Below are 21,933 nucleotides of genomic sequence, written 5' to 3'. Positions count from 1 at the left end.
AGGGAAGAATGTGGTAGATTAAACCGGACTATCAAGGGGAACGAAGAAGCGTTGATGAGTTTGTGTACGTCAGGGGTGGAGTGTCGCTTTGATCTCGTAAATGGACCCACACTCCACCAGCTGCCCTGCCGCGGTGGAGACACACACTAGCCCAGAAACACATACACACGGCAAGGCAGACGCATGCAAGCCGAGATTAAAAGGAAGGGGGGACCTTGCAGAGTCATTCATCTTGTCTCCGAGGTCACGGGGGCCGTCTTACGGAGCGCTGCCGAGGTTAATTAATGAAAGTGGAGTCTGTGGCACCTGTCTGCCTGCTAGTCACTCTCCAGATATGTGTTGTCCTCCTCCCGCTTCGTTTAGTCCAAACAAAGCAGGCAGCCAACCAACAGGGTACTCCCGCGTGTTATGCTGTGTTCTGATAAGATAGACTTCCCCTGAGGAAATGTGTACTTAATTATACACGATTCCCGACTAGAAGAACCCAGAGATCTTACTTTTAGGATTAACATGAAGGAAGGAACCTCAGGCTACATACATACATTCTTCTCCATTTTGGCGGCTATACATTTTGATATGTTTTCTCAACGTGACTGAATTCCATAGCAGCACTCAGAAACAAGTGTATTGGTGAGTCCACTGATCTCACTTTCTCCAGAACCAGCTGGTCATTAGTTATGGTGACAGGTTCATTTCCTTGCAGCGTTAGTCATAACCTGCTATCTGACGATAAACCAACACTCCACACAACATTAGTTGGATCACAGCTTAGTGAATTATGTCCTTGCTTATTGTGCAATAATTCACACAAAATACAAACTGCCGCAATTATGGAACATATGTGACTATGATTCATTGGTTTCGGAATAGAACATATTGTGTGCCATATTGCGAGCGCATCATTTGATGCTCTGGTGCCTTGACTAAATCACAAACAAACCATAAAAACCCATTATCAGAACTTCATATTGTATCCTGCTCTGTTGGTATGATGCATTCACCTAAAGTCAAATCATACTTATATTCAAGAGAATGTAATATTTTGACCAACACAGGTCTCTTTCGGGCTCTGTACTGTGTAACATAGGATTCTTCAAGTATAAATAATGAAAGCTACTTTCTGTCCCATGATGTTATGATGCTGTATGTAGTGCACTGTATATGTATCAGATAGCTGGGATTAAGTGAAACTTCATTTTTATCAATCCACCCACCTGTCTTGAAGATCTCATATCGGATGGAGAAACCTGCTCCATGGGTCTCGTAGTCCGACACAAACTTGATGAAGAGCTGGTTTCCAGAGGAGACGACCGGAGATGGGGCAATCTTCCCGCAGTACTTTCCCACCAGCTGACCGCTCTCGTCCACGCCATCCCGCACCTCGATGTAATCATATCTGAACAAGAGGAAGAGAGGCAACGTCAGTCCCAGTGTGCTCTCCACAGCATGTTCTCTTTGTTTTCATGTCCTCTAGAAAAGTTACATTAGTTGGGAATGAGAACATGACTCGTATGTTGTGTATATTGTGCAGGTATGTCACTCACACACACACACATGCATTCATATTTGCAGGAGCACTCACACACACACACAGACACAGCAACACAACAAATTGTACAGGTAATGTAGTGGAAATAAAACACTGTGTACTAATGAGGTCTCAGGTTAAAACTGGGAGAACAGGTGGGCGGCTTTGATTTCATCGACTTGACACACACATACACACACACACACAGGTTGTGTACTCCCGACAGTGCTCAGGTCAGGTTTATGTAACAGCTTTAACTACTGAACTTCAGCTGAACAGTTGTCTATGTGTTACTTAACCTCAGGACAACTCTGACAGTGTGTCTGTGACTTTCTTGAAGAGACTATGAGAGAATCGAGAGTGATTATATTTTGGCCTTTGGCTTAGGATGGTGGGGTATAGACAGAGCAGGTGGTAAAGCTATTTAAACACACACCCACACAGAAACATCACATTCAAATGGAATGTCAGACCTACGGCTATTGAAGGGAGCAGCCGCCTAATTGACTTGTCGCAGAGTTTGGGAGCAGAGGAGGAAAACAGCTCTGAAAAGAGAGTGGGAACGGGAACTGACGCACACACTCAAGCACACGCACACAGAATGTAGAGTGCCAACCAGGATGGCAGAGGAGAAATGAGAGTGACTATCAGCGAGGGTGGTCCAAACAGCCTCGAGTTATCTCTGTTTATGTTTTCAGGCGGTTATTAAGAGGGAACATAAAGTGCAGGACTTGGTTGTACTCCAGCGCCTGCACGTGTGTGTGTGTGTTTGCACGATGATTTAGATGACTTTTCCGTGCTGTGTTTTGTCTGGGAGTGACGAGGCGAGCGCCCCTCTCATAGCAGATTCTGGTTCAGGTTTCCATGGATCCTAATTGCTCATAGCGTCTGTTCACGCCAAGTTTTCAGCTATGCACGCCACCTATCCAACATTTTCCTGCCCAAACCCCGATGACCTGCTGCCGCGCACTCCATCTTCACCAGAAACCAGTTGAAGAAAAAAATAATATGCAATCCACACATAGTACTACATTAATACATTTGAATTTATGTTAGGTATAATGTGCAACAGGTGAGCAGGCACATTTAGTCGTACAAATGCGCCTTCTGTTTTCTCAGAAAATATGTGCCCTATGGGCAAAGGGGCCTATTTTCACAGTTTTACTTAATTCCTAAATTACTGTCAAAACATTGCGCCTCCTTAACGATTCTGAACTCACTTATTTCACAGGATTTTGCACAAAAAAGGCGATTTACACTTTGAATGATGGCTCAGGGTGGGTGAGGTCCCTGAGGTGGGCCTCGACATGTCTCCGCATGCACCAATTTTGACTTTTTTCGTATGAAAATGGTTTCCTTCACCTGCTTCAAATTCACTGAACAGAAACTAAATTGCCAGAGGGGATTAGGGGAGGTGGGGAATTATTTTGGCCTTTGGTGGGAGTCAGCAAAACCGGGGGAAAGACCGAGTGTAACTAAATGTGGAGTTGGACATAAGAGACAAATGTTGCAAAGAAGAGCGGGTGGATGGATGACTTCCCTCGTCTTTCTGAACAGTGATCTGAGGTGATATGAAGCTGTCAACATGCAACATGAGTCTCCTCTTATTCGTTGTCTCTTTAAATTCCAGCGCCTCAGGTTGAAGGATTGGTTCTGTATGTGGCAGGAGAACTGCAGTCTGTAAATCCAATCCAACAACTGCCTGTGTGCCCTGATATATTCAGCTCCAGTCCGCTCATACAGCCATTCAAGCTGCATTACAACTTTCATCAAAAACTGGCAAAATATAGCTCCCACCACTTCAGATCAAACTGCTTAAAATCCTTTAGGAGCCCAGTCCTTTCATTTATGTTGCTTGCTCTGTGAAATCCCCTGCTTGAGTTATTTGGCTTTTTCCTTGTTGCTCTTTGCTTGGATTTCAGAAGCAGAGCCTTCACAAGTACCACTTTGTTTCAGCTACTTTATCAGCTGCAGCTCTGTAAAAAATGTACTAGTTTCACATGGTGTTTACAATGTTATCCTCCTCCACGGCTTCAGGGCTTAACGGCCAGGGAGTTTCTCATTATTTAGTTTAACGGCCTCCCCTGAAGCAGGGATCCTGTTTCTGCTCTAATGTTGTCATTGTCGAGTTAAGTCACCAGTTAAGTCTTTTACAGTCAAAATTGAATTAAAGGTATTTTTACATGTCTTATGTCACAGTCTGCAATAAATGGGCCAGTATTTATCTAAACAGATTCTAAAAAGATGTAGCAGTAAGTTTTCTTCCCCAAATTGTTTCTTTTGCTGAAATAAATTCCCTCTACTCTTCCTCTCCCTCGTCTACTCTTCCTCCCCTCTCCTCCTTTCCCTCTACTACTCTGCTTCTCCTCTCCCTCTCCTACTCTTCCTCTCCTCCGCCTCTCCTCTCCTTCTCTCGGTTCACAGCTCACAACAGAGAGCATCAATCTTTCTGTGGGTCTGCTCTGCTCTATCAGCAGACTTATAATTCACCTCAGAGCCTCGGTCTCTGCAGCTATCTGACTCCTCCCCTGCAACTGCCAAAAGCTGAGCATTGCCAGACGCCTTAAAAAATTGATGCCTAGATGCATCGCTAAGATGAAGAGGAGAGAAGAGCAAGCTGCAGTACAGCTGAAGGAGCTGAGCAAGTGTTTGTGTGTGTGTAATTATGTTGTCTCTCTGCACATATGCATGATATATGTGCAAACGAGTGTTCGAACAGCTCATAAACATATGTGTGCATGTGGACAGAAGCCAATCAGCTCATGCTTTCATTTAGCCTGTCCTCACAGAGTCTCTGTTCACCATCCAAACGAGAGAAATAATCCCATTGTTGCCTCTGTCAACTCGTCGCACCTCCAGAAAATCTGTTCATTGCATTTTCACCCTGGTGCGTTATCAGCACGCACGGTCCTCGTAAAGGCGGCGCCTTGGGAGACAGGATGCAGATGGAAGAGAGAATTTGCCCTGGAGGGGGGGGGGTCCTCGCCGCGCTCTAAGACAGACGACACGTCTAAAACATCTCTATTTGTGACTAAATGACTGGTGTGTTGGCCAGAACTCCAGTGGTTCTGCACCAGTAGGTCCAAACACTTTATCCAGGCCCTTATCATCTGGAAGACATTATGGGAAACACTTGGCGGGGCAGTGTGACGCCTATGAAAGGCTCTCCTGTTGCCAGTTGTGTTAAATGCAGCTCTAATCCTTTTCTCTAAACACCTGTGGGGACTTGCATCTAGGGTTGGGAGTCTTTGGGGAAAAATGGAGGACAGTTAACAATCTCCAAAAGAAGAACAAGAACACGGCCTATTTGTAAGCCTTCGGGTTTTTGCCTCTTATCTATGTCCTCCTGTCCTGTCAAGTTAAACTTAGATTCTCAGGGGCATGTGTGGTGATTTTTTTTTTTTTTATGCTGCCGTTGTTGTTCTTATTCCTCATGACAATAGAATCCAGTTAAGCCAGGCACCTATTTATCTGTCTAGTCTGCTTTGGGTGTGGGTGGGCCTGTCAGCACACCACAACCCACACGCACAGATGATTACACACATACAGTGAGCCACCTAACACAGTGCTAATAGTCAAAACGGTTTGCCAATCCAGTGGGGAAATTAAGAGGGAAAAAAAAGAGAGAGGGGTTGGGGGTGATGCAGGGCGGGGGGGGGCGGCGGCGAATGTAATTCTCTACGACCTTCGCTTCACCGATTCAAATGTATTAGCTTGCCGTCTTTCTTCAGGCACAGAGAGAAAGCAATCCGCCAGTGTCAAACGAGAACATTAGCCCTCATTGCGAAGCCAAAGAGAAGGCGACAAACCACTGGCCTAACAATATAACAATTATATTGCCTGAAGCTTTCCCATGGAAATAATCTTTCCTCCCTCTATAAATGTCCGCTTGATATGGTTCTACAAAGAGAAATACAATCTGAGGCAATGGAATAACGCTAAGACAGACTGTATAAGCCTCAAACAGTTGGTTAGATTTCTTAATCAGACCATTTATAAGCTCAAGCATTCTGTGGAAAGCCCCAGAACCAGAGCTCTTTTTGTGTCATAACTCTCTTGCAGCTCTGAGCTGCGTGTAGAACAAATGCCTCACGCATTTTGCTGGCATTCTGTTTTTCATGTGGCTGCCACGGTATAATATTGCTGTTGCATGAAAACATGTCACCTGCAACATGTCAAAACATCTCTAAGTAACACAGGTGGAAAGGCCTGAACAACATGCTTGGGACGGCTCTGGGAGGCCCATGGAGGCTTAGCAGGATAAAAGGACCTTGTTGTCAGCTGTCAGAAAACTCCAGCCGGAGACTTCAGGTGCTAATGAGTTCCCGCTAACAAACTGTCATTGGGGCTCCAGGAAAATATCATTAATGCTTGTACAATGGGGCCCGAGACAAGCTGATCTGCGACTTACTTTTTCCAAGCCTGGAGGGGACATATCACTGGAATAAAATGGTCTCTCTTTCTCCGCTTTCTCTCCCATACTGGCCCCTCCCCTTCTTGCATGTGACATTCATTAACCCGGACTAGAATAACAAGTTCCCTCTTCCTCCCCAGAGCCAGGCCAGTTGTAATGACCCAAACGTCAGCTTGCCTGGACAGACGAGGAAGAGCTAAATAAACGGGGTAGTAAAACCAGGTCCACGCTAAAAACATTAGCCCCAGTGGTAACCCTTGTTAAGTTTTTTTATTGAAGGGAGAGACCTCATCATTAAACCAGCTTGACCATAAGGCATTACAAATTTGGGAGCTTTTTTAAGCTATCAGTCTCTGCACTGATCTCTACTTCTGAATCCGCAAAAAAGAAGGCCGCAGAACGTGCCAACCCACCGAGCAGGATAAACCACCGACCAATCAGAGCTGATGGGTTCAGAAGTGGTTCCTTGTCTGTGAGGGGAGAGGTTCATGATTGCTTTGCTCACCGCCTCCCTGCCACATGGATGGATTGAAGTTAAAAAAGATGGATGAAAAGATGTAGATTACCCGCCCAGACGGCCCAGCTGCACCCGGCCAACGTGCCTCTTTGGGTGTCACCCCCACACGGCGAGAGTCAGATCTGTCATATTTTTAGATATCGCGGCTGGTTCTGATTTTGTGGCGGCCTTGGCCACACGTTTGTGGAGCAGTGTCGCTTTCCCAAACAGCAATTATCATTAGCATTGATGGATTTAACATGCCTCTATCCATTAGCTTTCCTAATTACACTGTCGAGAGGTCTGCTGTCGCCAACAATCAAATTAATGAATTTGGCTATTTAGGCTCAATTATTGCATCCCTCTCCCTCTGCAACATGCACCATACTCATTTATTCAGAAATATAAGGACAGATAGACAGAGGGAGGCTTCTACCCTACGGGGGGATTTTCTGCAAGTCGTGACAAATAGGTCACTATAATGGGATTATAGAAGTGAGAGTAAAAGATAAAAGTAGGGATAAAAAAAGCTCATGTGTCTTATTTGGCCTAACACAGCTGACTTGAAGATATTCAAAGGTCTCATTATTTATTTTAAGTGGTTGACTGGGTTGAAACTAGACTGTTTGTTGTGATGCTTCCAAAATGTGTGATTCCTGCTCCCAGAGAACTACCTTGACTGCATTTTTCACAAAGGTATTATTGCTGGAGTGGGATAAATCCTATTAACCCCCAGAAGACAAGAACAATAAATGGTTATCAAGCTGCACAGGGTATTTCTAAATTAGATTGTTTTTAAGAAATGTTCAAAACACAGAATGTTAGTTTCTTTATAAAATACCTCTAAATATAATATTATAAGACCTCAGCATGTATTTATGTGTTAATATCCCATCTATGAATGCAGTAGAAAGTTGGAAGCTGCCATTTTGATTCTATTATTATTGCTATATTTTCTTTTGGATTTTTTTAATAGATAAAAAAATACTTCACTGCTGATGTGAACAGTTCAACAGACTGTATGAAAGCTGTTTATAATAGCTACAATGGTAAGCAGGGTTGGGATATCCCACGTAGCCACACATTTCTCTCCTATCACACATCTTCTTATCATGAATACAGCGAGAATAAGTACAATAAGTTTGAAAACTGCCCTTGGCAAAACAGAAATACACATTTATTTTTTTTTCTCTGCTCAGTGAGCTTCAGAAATGAAATTGCGTAGCATACAGCAGCGCTCCATATGTATCTAATTTAGTGTGCAGATATGAATATTCAGGCTCCGAATGTAGGATTTTTCAAATTAAACCACAAATCCTTGGGCTAAATTTCTAGAAATACTTCTTAGAAGTTAAGCCACAGTGACGAAACGGCCTTATTATATGTAATTTTTAGTGAAAGCCGTTATGCAATATGTCAGTGCTACACCCAGTCCTAAAAAGCTTTAACATATTAAAACACCAGAGCCAGAAACTCTGTGATTCAATTTACAAAAGGCCAAAAAAGAAAAGCAGGAAATTGCTATGGGAGTCTGAAAAATACAAAGAAAGAAAGCCACGCAGTAAGATAGAAAGGGATGAAAAGGCGTGTTTTCTGAAAGAGGAAAGAGACAAAGAGAGGGAGGGAAAGAGAAACACTCCAGCCCATTTCTGGGGCCATTACAGGAGGGAATGGCTCCCATTTGTCCCACCTTGACATTTGAGAGGATCTTAGATTACACAGGAGAGGAGGGCAGGCAGAGGTGAGAGAAGAGAGACTCCTCCGCAGGGGTCCGCGGCACGGCTCAAATGATGCTTCGTCGTCACAACAATCAGGGGTCAAGGGTAAAAATATCAGGGCACTGGGAGAAAGGGGACAATGCGGTATATCGGGCCTGATACTGTCTTTTAAACAAACTGTCCCCTCCCCGCTCTCGTCACCTACTCCCTCTCAGAGGCTCCTGTGAGACTCAGTTGCAGGAATACATGCACGGCCTGCACAGAGGGTGCACAAGGCAGCCTCTACCAGCCTGACTGTATAATGAAGACTCAAAGCACCCACAGCCTACATCGCAGTTCACAATATATACTGTACGTTTGAGAACTTCTCATAATATTACACCCTCGCCCAGGAGAGGCCGTCGTGATATTATTTGGCACAGCCCCCATGTGAATCACCTCTGAGAAACAAACCATATGCATATTCTGAGGGCACAAATCGTCATGAGGGAACCAGTGTGAACCAGCGAGCACTACCTGGAGAAAGCAATGCAAGACATTTTTATTTAAGTGCTATTATCAACACAGTTGGGACCAAATTAGTTGCCTTGAGAATATAAATCCATTCTGCCTGTAGCAAATCAAACACAGGTACATTCATTCATTCTCATTACAAACTAAATGAAAGTCGGTGAAACAAATAAGACCCTGTTTGAAGCTCAGTTAATCATCACATGAGCTGTTTCCTTAATGTCTGCACAATGGGGTCCTTAAATTCTCCTGAGTTTGCCTTTCGAATATGAGCAACACAGCAGGAGATTCTCTGGTCAGTCAATGCACCCACTGACTGCGCAGGGAATCTTGAAATTATCTGGAGTTACCTTTCAGAAAAGAACTTAGTCATGACGCTGATCGTCCAAGAACCATATCACATTTTATTTTGAGAGAAGCATAAAAATGAAGGTTATTTCAGGTGAGCACAGGATATCCTGTTCATGACTGCATGTGTAGGATGCACATGATTATGATTCAGCGCGCTGGAACCATGTGACAAGAGGGAACATGAGGAAACATGTGCATGACCATAAACAACCTTGAGCCAGTGACCCAATGAGCCTGGCATGGGACTTAGATTAGCCGAGTGAATGCTACGTGACTTCACATTATGTGGGCTGACGAGAAAAAAACAACAACGACAAAGTGCACAACCCGGCACATACACACAGCCCATATGTGTGTGCGTGTGCGGGAGGAGCAGGGCACGTTCAAAGAAAGCAGGAGCAGAGGAGGAGAGGAGAGGAGAGGAGGAAGGGAAGGGAGAAGCAGAGTTGAGCCAGGGGTCAGTTGGAGGTAAAGCTTTGGGTGCCATTCAAAACACTCTTTCCTCTCCACAATGGGCAGGAAGTAAGTAAGACTGACTGCTGAGGGAGATAGACAAAATAAGAAAGAGTGTGAAGGCATGCGAGTTGATGGAAGCGGTGAAGGAATAAAAACTAAATACATAAATGGTGCAAATAGCTGATAGAGGTGGTTGGCAAACATTTGTCAACACTGCAAGGTCCAGTGGTGTGATGCATATGCTCCCCGTAAGATTCTTTGACATGGCTCCGCAAAGGAAAGAAGGCTCGAGGGCGATAGTGGTAATAACTGCACTGGGAATTATTCAATTAAACAACCCATCTGGCCCCACCATGCGCCCCCTCCTCTTTCTTCTCTTTGTCATCCCTGCAGCCTGTGGAGGAGGCTGGGGTTGAGGGGTGAGAGAGCAGTCTGGGCTGAGTGCTCGATGACCCGGTCATCTGGCTGGACATGCAGCCACTTGGCTGGGAGCAGGGGAGAGGGAATGGGCCCTGAGAAAACCCTTATCGAGGACTGGGATTGTCCCCCTCGGTGTGTACAACATGCACAAACATCCAGCAGCAAACACATGTGACCTTAAACCACACAATAACTTCGAGACAAGACAAGCTTTTCCTGGTTCTTAACAGGAAGAGGAAAGGGGATGGTGTTAAAAATACAGTTTTTTACAATGGACACATATTTTCATGTTGTTGCCAGATTTTCTTCCAATGCGGATCAGCCGTTGGTTGCAATATCTACCGTTTAAAACCACATCCTACATTTGACTCTGATGGCTGCATTGTTCCCATTTCGAACAAAGAACTCAGATTTTCCAATGATGCAGCACTTTGAAAGCCAAACATTCCGCGCTGTGAGGGCCACATGCCAAGCAGTGCATCTCCTCTGTGGTGTCGGGCAGAGGGACGGAATGCTTGGCATTACTGGGCTGATCTAAGTGCTGATGGCCAGCCAGCCCTGGCCAGCATATGGAGAGCAAGGTGACTCTCCCAACTTCAGGCCCCGCGATCAAAGTTTCCTGTCAACTTGGGAGGAAGTCAGTCTTAGTAGTATCATTGCCTTCTGCTTCCTGGTGAGATTGTGTAAGTAAGTATGCGGAGCCTTCTTGTCACTTGTTCCAAGCAGGGGTCATTCTTGAAGAGGCCGGTCGGGCACAGAGCCAGACATGAAGGCTTCTAATAACTATTTCAGGATTACCCTGCTGTGATAATGCCACAAATGGTTGCCTTGGGGCTAAATTTACACTCCTTTTTTACAATTACTGTCATCGAACAAAAGAATTAGAGCCGTGAGAAAAAAAAAAAGGAGTGGTGGCTGTGGTGTAAAAGAAAGACAAAAAACTAGTGTAGCCAATCTAGTGAGGAGAGATCAAGCGAAAGACAAACAAAGCGAGGGATTGTGAGTGCTCTGACTCAATCAGAGAGCGGTGGGGTACCGCCCCATCAATCACTGTCTGCTTGCCACCCCGACCGAATCAGGCCGAATTGAGTGGTGGCGAAACACCAGCAGGCCACGAAAGCCTGCTGAGCGCAAACACAGTAACCGAAAATGACCCCAGGGATCTGGCGCAGAGACAGGAGAGTCCATGGCTTTACTTCCTACCTACCTACCCTCTTACCCATTGCAAACAAACTTTACTTCACCCTGAGGCCCTTCAGGGACTGGCTTGATTGTTTGAGTAAGGAACGCTGTGGCTGTTGTGGCCCCCTCCTGCCGGTCACCCCTCGTGAATCTGTGAGCACCGGGGTGTTGGGGGGGAAAAAACAGGCTGCGTAGGAGCACAGCCCCATCAATCAAAATCATGAGCCCCATTCAAGGTTAGACCACTGAAGGAAACATGTCTGACAAGCCTGGACACAATGTATAAAAGCATCCAGAACTCCTTCATCAATTCAACCAAGAAGAACTCTCATTTCTCCTGTGGACGAGTGAGACATAGGAGATATAGGAGATAGTGTTTGAAAGTAATCCACGACCTGCAACTTCTCTGTAACCTACATATCATGAATTCTAATTATTCTTAATCCACTCACCCTCTCTATCACTTCTTGTGTTTACCCATGCAGACTCATAAACTGAGAAATCAGCAATTGATGGAGAGGAAAAAACAAGGCGAGAGAGGAAAACCTGTTGCTAATTATATTATATGAGGCAGAGAGAGGGGGGGAGATGGTGCTTATTGCCAACTGTCCTTTGGAAACAGAAACACGTAATTGAATTGCAGCCCCAGTGTTTAATGCTTTTTCATCGGCGCAGGAAGGGAAACGAGTATGAATTTTCTCGCAGTCAATAAATGCGTGTCCAGATAGAGAGCTGAGATTACCCAATGTTGTCCTCTAATCACCAGCCTCTCCATACGGCTTCTTTTCTAGCAATCTGTTTTGGATAAAAAAGTAAAAGAGCATACGCCTGACATCTCTTAGATGTGTGGGCCGCGACTCCATTCCACAAGAAACTTCCATATAGGGAGACTTGTGTCGGTTTGGGCTTGGAAAGAAAAAGAAGTCGTCGTAGAAAAAGAAAAATCACCAGCCGTTTGCCAGAAACAGCTTAGTGACACTCAATCCCTGGCAAACACAAGCTGTTCACTCTCCTCCATCGAGATGAAAGACAAAACAGACAGACACATGAGACTGTATGATGCTTTTGTGCTGCTTCAGATATGTGACTGAGTATCCAGCAGGTTATTTATGAGCACGGGCCTGGTCTTGTCTCCGTCTCTCTTCCTCTCCCTCCCTTCCTCACTCGCTCCTTTTTTTCCTTCTCCTCCACTGTGAAGTGGACCTCCCTCCCGCTGTGAGGTAGAGTGGCTCGCCTCCCGGTTGTGGTCAGGTTGTGCATGAATCAAAGTGGTGACAGAGCAGTGGGGAGGATGGCAGATGCCACAGCCAGAAAGCTTTTCAATCAGGCTGCCCTTCCAAGCCACAGCCAAGGTGAAACACTTCACTGGCAGATGAAGAAGGAGAAAAAAAAGACCCTCAACCAACGGTCACTTGCACACACACACACACACACACACGTACTGCATGCATGCAAGCACACATGTGCACAGACCTACTTTAATCCTGCTCATTAGCCAGGGAGTAACCCTTTATGTTTCAAAGAGACAAAGGAGAAGAGAGAGAGAGTAATGACAGTGAAGGTCAACGGCTTTCTGATGCAACATCTCTGTCTGCTGTCCTGTCTTTTCTGCCCTCTGGTTAATTAACAAGGTCAAAGCGTTACATTTATCAGCTCTGCAGCTCTCATACGCTTTGAATGGCTCGCCTGCATCATAAACGGTCATGTTTGCAGATAGGAAATAGAATAGAAATATTGCATACAGAAATTTAAGCGGAGAAGTAATTTTGTAAGTTTTACCGTGCTGACAAAACAAGGGTTTGGAGTAATTGCTGTGGAGTTCAAACAAGATAAATTCAAAGTGGGTTGCTCTTTGAGACGCTTTTGACGAGCAATTTCTTTTTCAAGCGCAATGTAATTTCAGGTGTAATTTGATTTCCATTGTTGTGAGCTGTGGGAGTCTATAGCTGTGGGAAATGCAAGGTGCATAATTTCAGCCGCTTTTGTCAAAGCTGGTCGTTAAAAGAAGTGGTGTCGCCGTAGGCTCTCTTTGTTTTGCTGTGCCTATTCCGCGGCGAGGCTTTCAACTCCCCCTGCGTGTATGTGCTCTGACACACACTTTGAAGAGAGGCACACATCAACAACAGAAATAAATGTCTGCTAACAGGCCATGAGTATCTCCAACAATCCGTGTCACTCTGAGGCCTCGTCCCCTCGGCCCCTGCAGGTCACAGCACTTCCCCTCTTTAAAAGCCTCCAGCCTTGTTACAAAAAAAAGGTTCTCTTTGCGTTCCTGCCGTATTTATTTTCCTCCATGACAACGGCTGATAAATGGTCACACGGCCCACTTCTCCTTATTTGCCCATGGTTGCCTTGCAGAGGAGCGTGAGAGAGCAGTGAGTGGGGAGAAACCGCTGTTTTCAGATGCAGGGAGGAGTCACAGCTCCTTACCCCTCCAGCTGTGAAGCTCCACTGCGCTTTATCTGGGCACTGCTGCTATTCAGGTGGAAGGGGGAACTGAGGAATTAAGGAAAGTGACCAAGAGGATCCTTTCCCTAAAGCCTCCTCTGTCTACTCTCACTTAGGGAACAGGTGGCCCTCTTTGTTCTGCACTATGAACATATGAGAGGAGCTGGTGGGATGCCACATGAGAAAGAAAGAGCCAACTATAGATCTAGAGCAGGGTTAATACTCTGCACCCCCTCCCTTCCCAAGCTCCTGTTAGTCATCTCTGGAGTCCGGGCCTGGTCAGGAATGCCAGGGCAGGCAGGATGTCTATTGTAGAGGGTGCACAGCAGAGAATGTTTGCCTTCCACAGGGGCTGCTCAGCAGGAGAGCGGGGTGGAAGGGACAGAGAAAGGAGACAATAAAAAAAAGAAGAGAAATGTGCTTTTCGAGCAGACTTTTGATGCATGACCAGGCAGGAGACTCTTGCTGACTTTCTACACAATCTCCCCCACAAAAGGGTGTTTGAGAAGACATTCCTCAAATATCTCCACTGCTTAGTACCACTCTGCCATACATCTCTGAAACCCCCCCACCGCCCACTGCACGGACTATCACAGTGGAATTTCTGCGAGGTCCAAAAAATACCATCCAGACAGAAAAGAAGGACACACTATCTCACTGTGTTTTTAACCCCTCGCGTCTGCTCCTCCGAAACAACACAATGCCGCCTTGACTGACTCGCTGGCTTCCAGAGGCTTTGCCAGAGAAGTGCGGGAACTGGTTTTTGGTCTGGTCAGCATATCCGATGCCATCTATGATTCATGATGTTGTCAGGAGTACATCATATGGAAAGCCGGTTCACCTCTTCATGTCAGCAGGAGTGAAGGAGGGTGGGGAAAACAGCCTGCAGCTCAGGATGAAACACTCTCAAGGTCTTTCTCTAGGTTTAAGTGAGCTCAAAAGTCTAGAAGCTCTAAGTTTATCAGACTATAAGAAAATATGTGTGTGATATATTGCCCTTCAGTCTGCCCCATGTGAAATCTGTCTGTCACTTGTTCACACTCAAATCCACTGAAACCCCAATTTTTCCTTCAGTTGACAAGAGCAGCCACAGCCAGATGAGCCTGACCGACCGGATCAGATGGTGGAGAGGAAGAGAATGAGTTCATGGGGTGTGAGCGGAGCGAAAGCAGATCTATTTACCTGAGTTTTTCACCTCAGCTCAGATGCTCATCCCACGGATTTTCAGAGCTAATTGACTCCAAATATTTGCTTTGATGCCGGCTACGCTTTTGTCTCATTGGCTATGAGAAAGTGGAGAGGGTGGCCCCTGAAACTCTGCTCTGTGAAAGTCTACAGCGGCGCGTGAAAGGTAAACACGTTCTGCATTCAGAATCACAGGGCTCACTTAGTGTCCTTATCTCTGTGATGAAGTGTTTTCCTCCTCCAGCTCTCAGGATACAGGCCTCTGCACTCCCCCAAACAAACCTGTCCAGGGCCGTGCACACGTGCAACAACACGGCCGCGGCCAGACTCCACTCAGAAAAGGTTGTTTTTCTTCTAGGAGCACCACTTTGAGTGCTTCTTGTTTGGTTTGCTGATAACAGCCATGTTGGGGGACATGTGGGACATGTGTGTTCCATTTGCCCACTAATTAGATTGCAAGGCAGTGCACTGAAGCATGCATTGTCGCACCCCCACCCCTCCTGCGCCTCCACCCACTCTGCCAGTCCATCAGATAAGGAAGCCATTCTGGATCTCATCAATTTCCATTATGTAAGGGAAGATTTGGTGAGTGGAGCTGCGACAGGGAGTCTGATGGCTGCAAAACAAATCATACCCTACTGTCTGCAGATGTATAAGTGACTATTCTCTTGCTTATAATCGAGTTACCAGGGACATGCCTTGTCAGCGGTTATCACAATAACCTATCCCCTCATGTTACACGTCCCATAATTTGAAATTAGGGAAGAAAACAAAGTCAAATAGAGAAGGCGTACAAGGTGGAATGTATTGTGACGTGAGACTGAAGTTCCATAAAAAACACTCTATTAAAACATTAAAAATGAAAAGGCTCGCCCGTGTTAAAAATAGGAAAAAGCTGTAGGTCAGGATGACCCCGTTTTCCGGTGCAATCTCTTGAGTGGCCCGCATGAATCAGAACCTTACTTAAGTTTCACAGCCCGGGCCGTTTGTTGGCTCCTCGAGGCAGCAAGGTCCTTTTGGACGTACTATTGTTATTACAGAGGCTGCTCCCAATGTAATTAATATGCAAATAGGAAATATGCAAATAGAAGAAGAAAAAAACAATGAGTGAGAAGGAGTGATACAAACACATATGCAAACACATGGACTACACAAACTTCATCTGCTAACAAATGTATGAACTGGCAATACACAACACGGCTGCTAAATGAAAGAGCAGAGCTAATTGTAAAAGATACATGATTGGATCGCAAAAACTCAAAGCCCGCCCTCCTTTCAGCCTGGAAAAAAGCTGCCTTCCTACAGCCTGCGGGGCTAAATTCTTTTTACTGTGTGTGTTTAGACACAGGAAATTCATTCCCGACTAATTTGATTAGCTCAAGCATTGTTACTGCAACCCCCCCTTCCTCCTGTCCCTTCCTCGCTCTCCATTTCTGAATCAGTATCTCGGACAGTTTAAGGGTCCCTCTGGTGCTGAAATCGGACCCAAAAGAAGCATGAAGGCGCAGCCTTCCTCGAAAAGACAGCGGCATTCAATCTGCCATAAATCTCTGACAGCAGTGAGGGAAGGTTAAAGTGGGAATGAAATCTGGGATTTAAAAAGGGAAAATAACCAAACCCTGCAAACCAATCCAGGAACCATTCAAGGAGCACAAAAGAAGCGCAAGGTCCAGGTTTTGGGTGGAACGGGGATTCAGTAACAAGATCCAGCTAAGCCCTGTACTCTCCCGAGCCCTGCAGCGTAAACAAACAGCTGAGACAGAGCGGGGCAGAGGCACCGACACACGCACCAAAAAACCACACACAATCACAGACACACAGACAGGCAATCAGAGGGAGGCGGTCTGCCCAGGCAAGGCTCACCTCGGGGCACCCACACTGACACAGGCTCATCACATTACTGTCTGTCTCCGGTTTCATCTGCTTAAACCATCTATCTGACAGCAGGATAGCTGCTTAGCCTTTCGCTAGGTGACAGTTTGTGGCTACAAGTCAAATACGGATCGGTAGTAACTAATACATCTAACTTATAGGGGCTAATTTGTCCTCCATTTGAGTTAATATCGAAGTAAAAGCAAATCCAAGAGAGGGCAGATAATTGTCCTTCTTTCCAACTCTGACATTAACAGAATGAGTGCTGATTTAAAAAGAGATTTGTTCTTTAATGTCTCCAATTCTTGGAATGTCTCACTTGTTTGGAGAATAATGGGATTTTAAGAGGGAAAATGAGAGTGAATGCTTTATTAAGATGGCCATTCTTTTTTCTGTGCAGCATAAAGAATAGCGACAGTTAATGGCCTCTGGTGGTTTTCTTAGCCACACGCTCTCTCTCCCCGATGCCTTCTGCATAAGCACTGCACTTCAAATCAATATTATGCCCCAATGACTTCACTCTACCAGGAGGAAAAGCGAGGACATTCCAAAACCAAATGGTAGGGGTGAGACATTCCTGGCGCCCTAAGTGGTGCCAGAGCCGGATCACATTAACACACTTTCGAAGAGGCTGTGAACACTAGATGGCGCAGTTTCATGTGCAATAGGCATGTGGGAAAGGGAGGCACGAGAGTCACACACGCGCGTAAATGCAATAAACCTCACATGTACATGAGACAAACTCACATGTAAACAACCCAGCACACGGAAAGAAATCTTATGTTATTGCGTGTTTTGGATTATTCTCGTGTTGTGGTTCCCAAAATAAAGTAAGAGTTTAATGATGTGTACTTTTAAACAATGGATTTTAGATGGTTGTTCAACTGCTAATACTGGTCGATTGTTTATCCAATTGTTGAGAAATAAAATAAAGTAAGATTAACTATGTTTATAAGAGGCTTCACTCTATCCCTCATTAAACCAACTTCAAAATGAGACTGAGGACCCAGGGATTGAATGAATGAATTAGTTTTTGGGTCCAAAAACCACATCTGCTTTGCATATTCAAGAAGTGGTGCTGCTCTTACTTGCACTCCCGGTCCTCCAGATCGAAATGCGGATTGAAGTTGATGAGGATCCGCTGGTGAGGGCCAGGCGCTGATATCACCCACACGCACCTCTGAGAGGGGGGATAAGACATGGGGTATCCGGGCGACGTGAGGTAGTTGGCGTTTGAGATTCGGATGTTGCCGCCACATTTATCTGCAGAGTGGAGTGGGGGGGAATAAAAATAAACTTTTTAAAAACAGAAGGAGTAGAAAACAAGACTTTCACCACAACAATACAAACGGAAAACTTGTTCAGCTTAGTGCCAAACGCAAACACACAAACACCCATATCCAACTATCTAAGAATGTCTCAAAAAATATCCCAGTGTCGATTCACTTTGTTATTCTCTATTGTCATTATAATATTTAAAATATAAATGTTACAATTCACTAACAATAATTTTAATAGAAACAGAATATAAGACTGAGCCCATGAAGTAGACACCGGTTTTATTGAGGGACTTACACACAGTAATACAACGGGAAGCTTTTATTATTGTTTAGAAATCGCTGTAAATTAAAAAACTTCAAGGGAACTTTAGTTCTGCTGAAGCCAACAGTCACCAAGTCCTAGGGGCTATTGCTTTAAATCTCTTTAAACAGCGCATGTCATCATCAAACGGGATAATCCTTTGTTTTCCAGAGGCCCGCTGCTGCCGCTGCTCGCATACATCTTCATTTGCGCCTCTATTCATCATTTCATTATAAAAGTCTCCAGCATCTGCTGCTCCAGCCTGACCTGCTCTGACGGAATTAACCGACTGACAAGGAGGGACAGCGCGAGGTTGAAACCAAATTGATGCTGCGAGATTGCAGAACTTGGGGAAGTTCAGAAATTGGCCTGACTCTCTGAACACTGAGTTTGGAAACTACCGCTTGTCACTACTGCTGAACGAAAACCGATTCTTAATTCTAAAGAAAACTTTCTAAAAGGTCTCACAAATTATCAGAAATGAATATTGAGTAAATAAAAGTAAACTCATTCAAGGTTTATGCGACATAATAGGAGATTATCAAAGCCTTTTCTATAAACTCCACCCCAGCCTATTCCAAGAAAATAAAATGGAATATTTTAAATATTCAATAAAGAGTCAAACAATGACAAATATAAAAAACCCTGTTAAAAGAGAGAGACATAGCAATCTCTAAAAACGCGTTAAGCAAGACGTCTACAGAACTAACAGAGACTAAGATTTGTTTCCCCGTGTTGGCAGACTGGGCAGGTGAGCGACTTGCGGGTTTGCCAGGAGATCAGTGGGGATCAGGCCGAGCTTATCTTTTAAAAAAATATTGGGATTAGTAGCCTTGCAGTGTACATAAAAGATTTACTTAAATACATATCAGATGTCACACTTACCGTTTTTGAAAGCCTTGACCACCAAGAGGATTCCCGTGAACAGGATCAAGACTAATCCACAATGCATCCTTGTTTTTAATCACCCCAAAAATAAAATTACGCATGCAAAAAAACTTTTAAAATTAAACTCCTCCAAAAGCGTCTCTCTTTTTTTTTTTGTTGGTAAGTATTCTTCTTCTTGTTCTCCTCTTAACTCTTCAGAGAAAAGCAGAAAGTGTGTCTTTTTAGCGCAGACGGGAGTGATCTGAGTGCGGGCTCAGGTCGCTGGCATCCTGTCATTCAGCTCCGGTTTCCTCTCGCCTGTGCCGGCTGCGCTCCCCTTTCCAGTGCCGGCCGTGCCATATCCTCTCCAAAGAAGCCAAAGCGCACGAAGAAACGATAGAGAAATGACACCGCTCCTGATTTGTGTCCTTAGTCCGTCAAACGATGGCCGGGCTGGGGGTAATCCTTGGCTGCGGAGTTGGAGGAAACAGATGCAGAGCAGGTTAGGATTGCTTGCCGCTGCCGTGCGTAACGGACATTCCCCGAATCTGGTTTTAACCGATATAAACACGAGTGTAAAGGCGCGGAGACACCGCTTCCCCAACACTGAGACCACTCCACCTCTGTAGAATCAGAGTGGTGGGGCTGGAGGAGGTGTGTATATGACTTGATAACAAACAGCTATAACCTATAGTGGGTAGAAGCCGCGCGTCTTTATATGAACGCGGAGCTGCACACTGAGTCACAGAGCGCCAGCAGTCCGTTAAGTGACATGACTCTCTCTCTCTCTCTCTCTTTTACTCACTCACTCTCTCTTCCCCTCCCTCCCTCCCTCCCTCCCTCCCTCCTCCCTCTATCTTCCCTTACAAAAAGGAGCTGCACATAAATGGCAGATGTAGTAACACAACATGACTCCCTCTAGGAACATTTCTCCCCAAATACTGAGGATTTTTGGGATGTTTGGAGAAAATGCGAAGCGATAAAGCATATCTAGTTTTAGGAATTGCAAGGGTGGATTATGACTAATACTGTAGGGGTATTTCCTCTAGATGCCCTCCTCCGCTTCTATCTGGGACTCATCTTTATATGTGAAAAACTGAGGTAGTGCCTATAAAAATAAGTTCCTGCGCCTCCTAATCCATCGGTTCCCCACACGAATGATTCCCCAGCTTAGATAGAAACATATCCATAGGCTGTGTATTTTTAGCACAATTGGTTTTCTCAGGATCTAAACAATAGAAAAAGAACAATAATTTAAACAGTTCTTTATTGCTCCGGGTCGTTTCAATGTATGCGCCAGTAGCTTCCCCAGATGCGCCGACGGTTAAACCCCCGCTCCACAGCAGTGACAACATTAAAAGTGGCACTTTGTAATTTAGGGAAAATCAATTAAAGCGTAAATTAAAGGAGCGTGGGGGTCTTTGACTTCAGGCTGCCCTTAAGGTCATGGATGCACAAAAAGAAACATAACCCCGAGAGGAGCCGGCTTGTGTTCAGAAACCTCCATCAGCACACGCAGCCCTGTACAGCAACACTGCTGCACAAACAGTGTACAACGGTGATATGTTCTGAAGAAACTTACTTTTAATAGCATATATACGCTGTATTTTTCACATTTTAGAAATAAAATATAAGGAAGCTGGAAACAATAGTAGGATCATATCAGGTAGATGTGTAAAACTGTATGCTACATGATAAAATGATGAAAATAAATGTATTCTAAGATAGACTTATTTTCCATTTTACGCATAAGTAAAAAAAAAAAAAAAAAGAGCTGCATTCACCTGCGCCTTGAGGACTCGCAAACCCGCAGGCATCCAGCCCTCCTCTCTCCACTTCCAACATGCGTGGAGCAGAATGTACAATCTGACAGGCTTCCTCCGATTCTGCTGGACAAATGTCACCACAATCGTCCCTTCAAAACCAAGTCCAAGTTATTCCTCAAACACCCCCTTAAAAAAAAGCCGTGGAACCACCACGGCGCCCGGTTCCAACCCGGTCCTGCGGCTCCCTACAGCGCAAAGACGCACAGCCGCAGCCCGGAGACTCGCGCTCTCCTCTCGGCGTGCAGACCACTCTCCTCCCCGCCGATCTCTCGGGCTCTCCTTGTTTCGCTGGTTCCTATTCAGCGCAGCCACAATAAGTGACACCCCGGTCAGTGTTGACCAAGTAGACGGTCCCAAACAAAATGCCAAGGGGAAGCAAATAAGAACAGATTAAAAAAAGGGAAAAGTCGTCTCAGATCTGTAGTAAGTTTCCCCCCCGAGTCCGTGTCTCCGCGCGCCACGGCTCTCGGCTCCTCCGCTGATGCACGAGAAGAGGGGTTGAGTCCCCGCCAGCACCACACGCCCCTTTACGAGGGATGAGTACGAGGGCGCGCGTGGTTGTGTGCGTGCGTGTGTGTGTGTGTGTGTGTGCTGGTAGGGGGTGTCTCCGCAGTCAAGATGCAGACCCCCCCCCCCCCCCAGCTGCCCCCACCGGTCTGTCTGCTGGACGAGTCAGAAAGTCACACAGACATAAAAATGCGCTATAAGCCGATGACGTGTCTGCATCTGCCCTGTGAGTGAATCCGTCTTTTTGCCCTGAGTCACTCGCTCACTCTTTCTTATCTGCCCTTATGTGGAAGTGTAGACATCCAATGGGACACAGACATCCAGCAGACCTGTAACCACATACACTATAAGATAGGATGATTAAAGTGATCGCGATAAAACACAATAAGTGCTTGAAGTTCTGCTGAGCATCACTTCAAGTCACAGCAATATCATAAGGATACTGTAGAGGGCCTATATGGGCTGATGCACTGGTTTCTGGGAGCCTTTAAGGGCCCACAGGACTCACTGAGTGCACAGGGCTGTTTCCATGAACAAAGAAGCTGCTCTCTCTCTCTCTCTCTCTCTCTCTC

At 45.4% G+C, this 21,933-nt stretch overlaps 1 protein-coding gene across 2 annotated transcripts in view; it reads right to left on the bottom strand.

Moving 5' to 3' along the window:
• The window catches only part of nrp1a (neuropilin 1a), a 57,224-nt gene extending 35,887 nt beyond the window's left edge, over positions 1-21,337 (bottom strand). The window contains exons 1-4 of one of the 2 annotated variants that reach the window (XM_062379428.1): positions 20,813-21,337; positions 19,047-19,498; positions 17,669-17,843; positions 1,215-1,396 (exon numbers count right to left, since the gene is read on the bottom strand). In XM_062379428.1, the coding sequence (XP_062235412.1) occupies positions 1,215-1,396; positions 17,669-17,843; positions 19,047-19,113 (424 nt within the window). In that variant the 5' untranslated portion in view covers positions 19,114-19,498; positions 20,813-21,337. Of the gene's footprint in view, positions 1-1,214; positions 1,397-17,668; positions 17,844-19,046; positions 19,767-20,812 lie in introns of those variants that run through there. The other variant, XM_062379429.1, reaches the window with a different exon arrangement.
• Between the last annotated feature and the right edge of the window lie 596 nt (positions 21,338-21,933).

The sequence above is a fragment of the Platichthys flesus genome, chromosome 21, assembly GCF_949316205.1.
Source record: "Platichthys flesus chromosome 21, fPlaFle2.1, whole genome shotgun sequence".
NCBI lineage: Eukaryota > Metazoa > Chordata > Actinopteri > Pleuronectiformes > Pleuronectidae > Platichthys > Platichthys flesus.
This window is presented reverse-complemented; position numbering and strand designations above follow the sequence as displayed.